The following is a 12,511-nucleotide window of genomic DNA, read 5'->3' on the forward strand; positions in this document are numbered from 1 at the left end:
TATAATATTCCGGTGAAGTATATTTAGATTTTTGTTAGTTTTGTTTTTAGCGTAAGTAGCTATAGCCTATCTTGAGGATACCTGAAACATGGAACTCTTTCTAAGCAATGAAGTTGCCTCTAATACATCTTTCTTGTCTGTATGACTAAGTTCATTGATGTACAATAAGAGTATTTGTATATTTTCAGTTTTAATTATACAAATTTATACGTGATGACAATATTTGTGTAAACACGAACTGAGAATCAGCTACGAGCTGAATCTATGATCTATTCTACGTATTTATGTTATTTCTTCATCATGCCATCACGACTCCTTTTAATTTTACAATTTTATACAAAGAAAAGTATTTGAATAACAATAACATAAGTTAAATTTTTAAATTAAATGTTTGCTAACCAGTTGCCTTCACTTGTATTTTACTGAGGGTGTATAAATTGTAAGTCGGGAGTGAAGAAATAAATAATTCTGTCATAACAACGTAGTCTCGTATTTATTTAATGAAACTAGTATTGCGAGACTGTTTCGCGTATTTTATATCAATCTCTTATATAAACAACATAGTAGCTAGAGGGTAGGGGTGAATAGGGACGGTTATCTATTATAAAGACAAACGCCCCTCTTAAATGATTTTTTTTAAGCAGAGAGTTTATTAAACTTAACACAAAGATAGAATATTTCTACAAAATGACAAGATGTATGTAAAAAGGATTTTTTTTTCATCACAACCGTTCGCCGGAAATAATTCTGGCCAAGTCAATGAAAACTACGAGGCGTCATAACTTTTACTGAGATCATGATTCGCAAAATAACAGGAAAATAACATGTTTGCGTCTGGGACTGTGTTCCCTTCCGTTACCATAAAAAGGACAAAACAATATCGTTAGATCGGTTCCATTCTAACGTCACAAAAAGTTTATGTGAAATTAGAATTTCAAATATCTGAAATCAAAGAATATTAATTTTGTTTACTAACCTATCATCGTGCATGTTCTTCAGTTCGCTAAGTTCCAACTCCCGTCTCAAGTTGGATACCTCGCATAGAAGCACGTCCCTCTCCGACGACACCTTCTCCAGCTCGGCCCTGAGCCGGACGACCTCGTTCGTCAAATCCATGGTCGCCATTGCAACGGCTATCGATAACCACTATCGACGCAGCACATCACTCATTCATTCGATTTAAAAATACACCAATGACGTTCACGCATTTTAAACATCGATTAATTTTTATCGCACTATTGTTCTATCGACACTTTTTCACTCCACTATGCGGACAATTCGGCTGGCTTCATTGCAGGCATCTGAAACGATAAATCATTATGTTAGCGAGGTCGAAAGAGTCGGTATGAGAATTCAGAATATTTTGTTCATAAACAGCGCTATAGAGTGAGTCAGTTATTTTGTGTGCATGAATAACTGAAATTGTTTTGCTTTATACGTTTTCTGAAAATAGAGAACCCACACTCTCGCAAACATAGTGGAGTATAGAAATTCCTCTATTGTTAAGATATTAATGGTTTGTTTTACTTGACCTAAATAGAGTCACATCTTGTAGCAAGTGATTTATTACAGCTGATATTAATATGATATTCGTATAACTTTATATAGTATAACTCGTGACCACCTCGGTAGTCTAGTGGTCAGATCCCGAGGTCCTGGGTTAAAACCCCAGGTTGGGTCGATAAAAAGTTATTTGGTTTTTCTTTTGAAAAATTCTCAGTTGGAGTTTGGAAGATGTAAGTGTGTACATTCCCGTGCCTCAAAAAGTACTTAAAGCCTGGTCTTGCGCCTGTACTCTTTCCGTTCGTAACACAGGAGCTGAGAGTGCACACCTGTATTTGCACACCCACCTGTGCACTAATATATGTCCTCCGCTAGGCTAGACTTGACTAACTAACTAGTTAGTCTGACTTGAGATTAGCCACCGAAATCGTTCAGAGCAATATAGTATCGTTTTATACGAAGGCAAGAATTTCGGAGTTCTATAAAATATATTTTTCAAGACAGTTATTTTATTAAAAGTAAAGTAACAGATTGTTCGTGTCAAACAGCTGTGCTCCAATAGTTAACCAATTCTACTAACAAATTGTCACTATCGCAATCGAATCGGAACGTAATCGTTAGTATTTTTCTAATATTCAAATTAATTATCCACTATTTACTAACGCCCTTACTTATAAGCGTTGTTCTCTGGTGATTAGTCATCTTCTTGTCATCTTTCGAGAGGCAAAACAATAGTGACAAAAAGAGACACCCTCTTTTTTATTATTATTTTCATACACGCTCTCTTTCTAATGTAACTCACTGCTTGCGAATATAGAACAATGCTTACATCAAATGTTTATGTTATAATATTTGTGAAGTGTTATTTCAATTACGCTAGTTGCCCGTCAAGATTATCATTTTCATAGTTATGTTTCCGTGTCACACTGTTTGTTATCTTTGAAGCAATCGAAACTTATTTTAAAAGACAATAGCGAGCGGGAAACATCTGGCGAGTAATTATGTAGATTTGAATCTTTGGTACGTCATAAATGTAATTTTTATCTTTTATCAGAATAGGTTTCGAGAAAAGATATATTGTTTTTCTTCATTTTATTTAGTTTACTCACGCCCTTCTGGGTAGGGACCACCCATCATCACATATTTTATCGCCAAACAGCAATACTTAGCATTGTTGTATTCCGGTTTGAAGAGTTAACTACAGGCACAGGGGACATAACATCTTAGTTCCTAAGGTTAGTTGCGCATTGACGATGTAACCATATTCAAATGAATGAAGTTCTTCATCGCACGATACACGCAGACACAAATGAACTCTTAAAATTGCCCGCAATTTTGTTTCCACTGAAAACAATTTAAGATATGACTCATACATATTGATTTACCAGACGTCAAATAGTAAATATTAATTATTGTAACTACAAAATATCTAACGGTTTCTGATAAGTAAAAATATATTTTTTTTATTTAATTTGTTTTTTTTTCTTTTTTCCGAATAGTCCAATTCTTGATTCTTGAAGGTTAACATCACGCTACAGCAGACAGCGGAGCACGAACGTTTAACGCGTGTGAAACCGTCTTTTTTTAAGCTGGAAAAAAGCATTACGCGTTTCCCCCACGGGAGCAGTCGGGGATATGTGGGGCTCGCCGGTGTCCGAGGCACCGAGTGCGCCCCGAACATCGGAATACCCACTAAAAAACCAGCGGTACCCTTTCCGTCTTAACGAGGAGCGCCACGGGATCGCTTTCGCATGCTAACGTGATGCTCTGAAACGCGTGTGAAACCTCACTCAAGTGCTAGTCTTTTACGTATGTATGTTAATTTATGTATATATGATTAGTGTAATAAAAATTATTAATATGTAAAATAATTACGTAAATAATAAACGTAAAATACTTTATTTTATTGGGTTCAATGGACCAATACTTTCGAAGATTGTCGTACCGTATGAGAACAAAGGACCGTGGGGCGTGCGGTGAGATATATTGGTACCGCGTAGCTTGGATGGGTACAAACGATCTCTTGGCAAGATACTAATTGTAATAAATCGTAATCATTTGCTTATCTATATTATTCTAGATTTACTGTTTTTGAGCTTTGTAATTTGTGACTCATCAGGATTTCTACCGCTAAATAGCAGTATTGTTGTGTCTCGGTTTGGAGGGTAAGAGAACCAGTGTAACTACAGACATGAGGGACATAACATCTTAGTTCCCAAGGTTGGTGACGCATTGGCAATGTAAGAAACGGTTAATATTTCTCACAGCGCCTATATCAAGGGATCATTTGCCGTCAAAATAATATTATTAAATTTATAAGTTAACAGGCTATGAAGGTGTTAATTTTTTTTTAAATTATTTAGAAAAAAAAAGCCTATTCTCCTTTTAAGAAATTATTTGGCTTATTCCACCACGCTGCTCATTGGTGAATGATACGAAAATAAATGGTATTTGCCCAAGTTTCTCTCTACAATCTTCGATTAAAATCAAGACCACTACGCCATCACAGCTATGAAATATTGCGTTGTAAATAATTGAAAGTAATAAAATCAAATTGTGAACGTATTTTAAACGAGAAAATTATGAAATATTTCCGCATCATCAAATAACTTCAAAATTCAAATATTCAAGTTAAGAATCTCGAGATTTATAACTTAACTGCTGAGTAGATACTTGTATAGCCGTTTGATATTTTATCCGAAAGTCATCTAGAATTTTCTCCGAATCACCTCTTGAGATATGATATCTCGGGATGGATTTGATACTGATAACCATTAAATTTTCTGCATTCTGTGATCCATTTATTAATCTATATCGAAATAAAATGTTCGTACGTGACTGACTGTGCGTGTAGTTAAGAAGGATGAAAAGAAAATAAAAAGCTTGCTTCAAACCAAATTACATCAAAATTGGTTCAGTAACTTAGCCGTGAAAACGTAACATAAAGATGACTTTGGCATTTATCATATTAGTAGTAAAAGATAATCCCTCTTGTATATATATTTTTCTTGTATCATTATATTTTATCTTGTATATTTTAAAATGGTTGGACACTAAGCTCAGAATGTTACCATATAGAGAATCACCGGACTACGGAAGAGTATATCATCCTTTAAAGCCCTTAAACTCGTTCACTCTTAAAACCCACGTTTAGCAATATAGACTTGCTGTTCGGCGAAGAATATCTGTGATTATTGGTTGGTACCTAACCCAGAGCCCTACTATCAAGTACTCAGCTTTGCACAAAATCGACCAGTATGCTTCATCAAATAAACCTTAGACGAAGTTTCCTTAATTACAAGTTTCAGAACCTCGCACGTAAGGTAAATTCAATTCCCACTAGCAAATTCGAATTCGCTACAAAAGGAAAACAGGGAGAGTGTTTTAATTCACTTTCGTTATTCCAGTTAGATGGGGTATATGAAATTTTCAGAAACACGCGTTGTGGTTATCAATTAGCCCCGTTCCCAGTGGAAATCTACATCATATTATTATTTTGAGACAAATAATGGGAATACATTTGTCAACAGCCCACGGCTTCGCCTGCGTGTGAGGGAGATGCCAGATCTTAAATACCATGCCTTTTTCGTATGACGTGAGAGTGTAACGAACAAATAAATAACAATTGATCATCATAAAAATTGCATACACGTTGTCAGAAGTAGAGAAAAAGATATAGAGTACCTAACACCTGTCCCCCCGCCCCTATCACACGCGGGCGAAGCCGCAGGCGGAAACTAGTTTATAAATAAAGTACTAGTTTATTAATAAAATAAGATAAATTAACCTACATCGTATTTGGTAACTAGATATTTTTATCTTTCCGTTTTAAAAAAAATACGCAAATACACCACTTGTGTGTAAAAACCACTTTAATAAGTTTCTTTAAAATATTTATTTACTCAAAATATAAATTAATTTAACTGAAAATAATATTTAAATAAAATTTTCGTTTAAATATTTGATATCATAAGACAGTAAACTAATTATTTTCGTTGAACATAATATATTATATGAATAAAATCCCTACAAAAAGCGACTGATTTATAAGTATAATTCAGGCAGCGCCATCTGTGAACGATCTATGATACTAACTGCGTGTGTATGTGATATTCAATAATGATGATAGATGGCGTTACTAGTCTACGACAATCTTTGTTTATTGTTTTTAATTGGACGTGTAGGTAAAGTTGATTCAAACACGAACACCGTTAATGCATATGAAGTCACGTTGGAGATTCTTGTTAGATTATCAGAAACAGAATCATCTTATACGGATGGCCTTTGTTTTGAACGTAATGTGGGAAAGCTTACTATTATGGTGTAAATTGTATAGAAGTCGTGAAGTTCGAGGTCAATGATTTTTATTTAAACAAGCTTTTACTGAACTTTAACTGCAATTAATCATAGAAAGATGTATTTACTACTACCAAACAGCAATACTACGCAATGTGGTTGTAATGGTGAGTGAACCGGTGTAATTACAGGCACAATGGACATATTTAATATCACAGTTCCCATGGCTACGGGCGCAAGAAATCCTTACTAATATTATAAATGCAAAAATGAGTTTGTTTGTTACGCTTTTGCGTATTAACTACTTAATCGATTGTCATCAACTTTTGCTTATACACGATTATACTCCTCTTTAAAATGCGGACTAAGCCGCGGGCAGAAGTTAGTAGTTTATACATATTTCACACAGTGCCAGTATATATATAGGTAATGGTGACGATTTACTATCAGTAAATTATTCGTTATGTCCGGTATTATAAAGTAATAAAAATTGTCAGTAATGTTTATTTTTATTTATATCGGATCACACCTTTTATATTAATGCGAACGTAAAGAAAATATTTAAACAAAGTTTCCGATCGTATTTAAAATTAACATTTCAGCCGTAAATTAAATAAAAGGTTATAAGTTTAAATAAATAAAGCATGGCGTCTGTATTAGTTGATTTCCAAAACATTATAATCGACATATTATATTTTAATTTAGGTAGAATATGCATTCCCCACTTATATTATTTAAAACTAAATTTAATATTTTAAAATGAGAACTCTAGTCTATTTGAGTCAAGTATATTTTGGTTTGTTATAAAATTAACATTATCGTAATTGAAATAAAAATATAATATACGTTAATGTTTCACGGCTGGGCAAAGCTCTCTTCGTCTGCTAGGGGGAAGTAGATCGAGCGCTACACTCGGATAGACGTATCATAGATTTAATTCGTGTGGACATTTGTAGATTATCTCAGAATAATTTTCTTGATTAGTTTTTGTTTTATTTGACCACTACGCAGAAGGGAAACTATTAAGCCACTGTACTGTACCACTGAGTGATGGATGTCTAATACATTCCCAAGAAAGATATTATACCGTATCTTTATATCAATAAATCAATAGTTATTTTTATCTATCATATCAACACCATTTTTTTATAGAGTAGGAAGGCGGACGAGCATATGGGCCACCTGATGGTAAGTGGTCACCAACGCCCTTAGACATTGGCATTGTAAGAAATGTCAACCATCGCTTACATAGGCAATGCGCCACCAACCTTGGGAACTAAGATTTTATGTCCCTTGTGCCTGTAATTACACTGGCTCACTCACCCTTCAAACCGGAATACAAAAATATCAAGTACTGCCGTTTTGCGGTAGAATATCTGATGAGTGGGTGGTACCTACCCAGACGAGCTTGCACAAAGCCCTACCACCAGTAAGTACCTATAATATAATAGTAGTTTTCTTATTCTTCTTGTATGGGACAGACGTTAGGTTTAAAAAGAAACCGAATGTCGTAGCGATGTCAATATTGGCGCACTTGATTGAAAAGGCTATTGGCCTCGTGCACCATTAGTGCGATATTAGCGTAAAAGCAATCAAAACTATCATTGTCCGTTAGGTTGGTTACATATAAGGCCGCAGACCCCACAACCCGGGTACAAATCCCAGGTCGGGCCAATAAAAAAAATAATTGGGTTTTTCTGTCGATAATTCTCAGTAGCAGCCCGGAGTATGGAACTTGGATGTGTGTACAATCCCGTGCCTCGGAAAGCACGTAAAGCCGTTGAATTCTATTGGATCGTTTCGAATTTCTGTTCCATCGGACTATGAGATTTAGGGAATAGAGTGTCCTGTGTTCATGCACACATTTGTGCAGTTTGATAAGTCCTGCGCAGTCGGCTAATCTCTCTTGAGGTTGGCCGCCGTGGTCGAAATCAACCCGGAGGATTATTATTTATATCTTAAAAACAGGGCGAACCATCCCAGTCTACATCTAACAATGTTTAACTATCTGGGATACTGGAACAAGTTTTTATGGTTCTTTGAATTATACGGATTAATGGGACGTTGGGAATTGTTTATGTTATAGAAAAAAAATAGAACATTCGAGATTGAAAGTGTAAAGAAGGCATCGTGTGAGGGTTTAGCGTTTATTTATAAAACATAATTTTTTCGGGCGTTTTGATTAATTTAAATTGTTCGAGTATTAATATAATTTGAGTATAATGTAAGCTGACTTTCGAGATTGATTTCGTTTTGATTTTAGCTCACAAAGAAAGTAACGAAGAACAAAAACTTAAAAGCTATTAAAATATTTATTATACTTTATAGATTAAATTACTTAATTATATTTATTAGGGTGGTTGATGACTCTCCGAAGTATTAAACTATATTTAATTAATACTAATATTAAATAAGCAATTCTTGAATATATAATATATAAATTTATTTAGTATATCCCGGGAGTGGCTCCAACGATTTGGCTAATATTTTAAGGCAGAATCTTAAAATATTAGCCAAATCGTTCTACTACTCATTTTTATGTATATTTATATCTGTATATTCATTCTGTCAATAATGAACTTTTTATCAAAAAAAAAAATACAAGCAAAGCACGGTCGCATGGTCGCGTCTTCCTAAAGCCATTTTTTTGTTGTAACAACAATAATTAAAAAATACGGCGATACCTACCACATTATTAATTAATATACTAATATATAAATAAATATATTACAAAATATTTAAACGAACGCATGAAAATAACACCTACGGAGTAATTGTATTAGATTAGCACGAGAGACTTTTATAGATCGCCTGGCTTTTTTTTTTTTTTTTATATCGCCGGGAGGGCAAATGACTCTACTCCACCTGATGGTAAGTGGTAGTAGAGTCCAAACGCGACGACGGCCAGTACAGACGGGAAAAACGTTCTGCACTAGCCGCCTTCGCCTTGCCGGCCCGCAAGATGCCTCTTCACGCCTCGTTTGAAGGAACCCGGGTTGTAAGAGGAGGGGAATACGTGAGCTGGTAAGGAATTCCATTTTTTGGAAGTGCGACAAAGAAAGGAGTTGCCAAATTTCTTTGTTCGCGATGGAATTGATGTCACAGTTAGGCGGTGACATCGAGAACCAGCCCGCGTGGACTTAAGAAGGAAGGGGGAAGCAGGAATTAGAGAGAATAATTCCTCAGAGCACTCGCCGTGATACAGTCGATAGAAAGCGCTCAGTGCTGCTATCTCACGACGCAATTGTAAAGGTTCAAGGGTGTTTGTGACCTTTACGTCGCCAATAATGCGTACGGCACGTCGCTGCAACCGGTCCAAGGCCTCAAGTAGGTACTTAGCGGAGCCATCCCAAAGGTGCGAGCAATATTCCACGCAAGACCGTACCTGTGTTTTGTACAGCAGGCACAGTTGTTGTGGCGTGAAAAAGCGCCGCACCTTGTTCAGAACTCCGAGTTTCCGTGAAGCTGTTTTTATAACAGCCTCGATGTAATCCCTTGGACTAAGGTCGCAGCGAACGTCAATCCCCAGCATGGCGATTTTGCTTTGCATCACCAGCGGAGTACCACAGAGGGAGGGAAGAGGGGAAAATGTTGACTTTTTCGCCGTGAGAGCGCATACCTGTGTTTTCTTGGCATTAAACTCAACAAGATTATCAGAGCCCCATTTGGCGATGAGATCTAACGTCCTATCGAGTTCAATGACAAGATTCTCCCGCCTCTCCTCAGTTTCCGCCCGCCCAGCCACTGCGCGTCCGTGGTATCCACCATGCACTGTACTATCATCTGCATAGCAATGTATGTTCCCAAGGGAGAGCATATCATTGATATGCAAAAGAAAGAGTGTGGGAGATAGTACAGATCCCTGGGGGACCCCAGCATTCACTACATAGAATTGTGAAGCGCAACCATCTACTAAAACACGAAGGCTACGCTTGTGTAGGAAGCTGACAATCCAGGTGCATAGCTGAGCAGGCAGACCATATGCCGGTAGCTTGGAGAGAAGACTTCTGTGCCAGACCCTGTCGAAAGCCTTGGAGATATCGAGGCTGACAGCCAACGATTCTCCATGCTTGTCGATAGCTTCACCCCAGAGGTGTGTTACGTACGCTAGAAGATCACCTGTGGACCGTTTTGGTCGAAAGCCGTACTGACGATCATTAATTAGACAGTGATCTTCTAGGTAATGGATCAGTTGGTTGTTTAAAATCCGTTCCATCACCTTACAAAGTACTGAGGTGATAGCTATTGGCCGATAATTTGCCGGGTCAGACCGATCCCCTTTTTTGGGAACCGCTTGCACATTAGCTCTTCTCCAAGCCTCCGGCACACTTCCCGAAGAGAGAGAAAGTTGGAACAGGCGCGTTAACACAGGAGACAGCTCCGCTGCGCACTTCTTCAGCACTATGGCTGGTATTCCATCGGGACCGCTAGCTTTCCGTACATCAAGTGATTGCAGCTCCGCACGCACATCACGTTGCCTGATTTTAATGTCAGGCATCGTATGGCCACATGCAGGTATTGTAGGTGGCAGTGCACTACAATCATCGATGACGGAATTGTCGGCAAAGAGTTTAGCCAGGAGATCAGCTTGCTCTTGCGGACTGTGAGCTAGCGATCCGTCCGGATTTCTGAGCGGTGGCAGCGAAGGTTGGCAGAAATTGTTTTGTACAGACTTGGTCAGACGCCAGAAGCTACGGGAGCCCCTAGGATGCGAAACAAGGTCATGACCAATCTGTACAATGCGCTGTGCATCCGCTCTCGTGTATGCCTTTCTACAGGACTTGGAATTTTTATTATAGTTTGCTTTCAGTGAGTCAATGTTAGATGCCCCGCTAATGCAGCCGTTGATCCACTTGCGATATGCCGCCTGCTTAGCTGATACAGCATCGGCACATTCACGAGTGAACCAACGGTTACGCGTACTCCTACTGACGAGATCTGAGCTAGGAATGTAGTATTCCATTCCCAGCATGATCTCGCCAGCAACAGCAGCGGCACTAGCTGTCGGGTCATTCCCACTGAAGCAACGTTCCTTCCAAGGGACCGACGCATAGTAATCGCGCATACCGTCCCAATCCGCCGACTTATAGTGCCAAACGCGACGTTTGCATACCGCTAGTGGCGGCAGCTTGGCCTGTGGCACTCTGGTAGAAATAAGGCTGTGATCCGAAGAGCCAAGAGGAGCCTGAACCACAACCTGATATTCCACCGGGTGAGAAGTCAGCAGAAGGTCCAGTAGAGAAGGTGCTTGCCCATCAATGTCTGGGATCCTGGTGGGCTGATCAACCAGTTGGGTCAAGTCATGTGTGAGAGCAAAAGCATGAGCAGTCCTTCCAGCATGGTCAGTTTTGAGGGATTTCAACCAGGATTCGTGGTGAGCATTAAAGTCCCCCAAAAACACCAATTCCGCGTTAGGAAATTGCTCTTGCGCAGCATCTGCCACCCGACTAAGATGGTCAAATAGTCGGCTTGTCTCCAAGTCACCATTGTGGGATCTGTAGAGGCACACGTAGACTCGGCTCTGACGAACCAGGTCCACACGTACCACCAACATGGAGAAGGAGGGGTCCTCCAAGCAGCGCAGTCGGTGACAGCAAACATCCGTCCTGACGAACAAGCATACTCCGGCTTTCGCTTTGAAGGATTCTTCAAGCGTGTAGCCGGGATAATTAAGGTAGCTGGTATCGGCAGGACGGAGTATTTGTGTCTCCGTGAGAAACAACATTGCTGGCCGTGCTGTCTCGAGATGGTGGTGGACAGCGTTGAGGTTAGTGTGGAGTCCTCGGATGTTAGAGAACTCGACCTCAAACAGCGAGGGTATGGTGGGGGTGAGCACCGCTGTACGACCGTTATTTCTTTTTTGTTGCGCCATTTGGGAGAAATTAAATGGAAAAGAGACGTGAAGCGAGCGATGTATTGCCACGATAAGGATGGGCAAAGTGTGGAGGCGTGTTTCCCCAAGTGGTTGCCAAAAGGAAAAATACACTGACCCGCCGGACGGAAGGGCCCCCGAACCCCCCCGGAAGTGGCCGCCGGGACCCCACCTACCGGTCACCAACCGGCACGACGGTCCACCCCGAGATTATGCGTGGCCTGGTGGGGCAGCCTCACGAGCTGGTTAGGCACGCTCGGGCCCCTGTACTATGCCACGGGCGGCCAGCGGAACAGCCGTTTCTTCGGGTCTCCCTGGCCGGCAGGTCAATACAGTTTCCCCCGGCATTGGTTCAACAGCCGTCTCCAACCGGACCAACACCCATCGCGGCAATACTCGCTCGGGCTCTGGCTGTACGCTGGCTGACCTCGAAACGCGGCTGCAAGCCACTTCACGAGTTTTTCACCATGCGTACGGTGGTAACAAGCCAGGCGGATGTTAGCATCCTACCACCAGGTGAGCAGATGGTCGCTCAGATATCCCTTAGTCGCCTCTTACGACACCCATGGGAAAGAGAGGGGCAGTGAAATGTATTCTTTCTCCGTCACTGCACGGCTTATAATGTTTGTACCAATTATAATACTAGCTGCCAGTTTCAACTTCGTACGGGTAAAATTCAAACAAAGTTAACCTATTTCATCCCTCACTTGAAGTTAAAATTTTCCAAAGGTCCTTTTTTTCTTTTTCATTTCTTAGTGAATGTCTACGTCGCAATAGGAGTATCTATGATAAATTTCAAGTCAATGGGTCCAATAGTTTCGAAGACCTCGTGATGAGTCT

General features: G+C 39.6%; 1 protein-coding gene across 2 annotated transcripts in view; it reads right to left on the reverse strand.

Moving 5' to 3' along the window:
* The window catches only part of LOC126777840 (IQ motif and SEC7 domain-containing protein 1), a 164,816-nt gene that overhangs the window by 87,237 nt on the left and 65,068 nt on the right, over positions 1 to 12,511 (reverse strand). For both annotated transcript variants that reach the window (XM_050501065.1, XM_050501060.1), the window contains exon 2: positions 977 to 1,301. In XM_050501065.1, coding sequence (XP_050357022.1) covers positions 977 to 1,125 — 149 coding nt within the window. In that variant the 5' untranslated portion in view covers positions 1,126 to 1,301. The remainder of the gene's footprint in view (positions 1 to 976; positions 1,302 to 12,511) is intronic.

Source organism: Nymphalis io, chromosome 24 (assembly GCF_905147045.1).
Source record: "Nymphalis io chromosome 24, ilAglIoxx1.1, whole genome shotgun sequence".
In the NCBI taxonomy this organism is placed as follows: domain Eukaryota; kingdom Metazoa; phylum Arthropoda; class Insecta; order Lepidoptera; family Nymphalidae; genus Nymphalis; species Nymphalis io.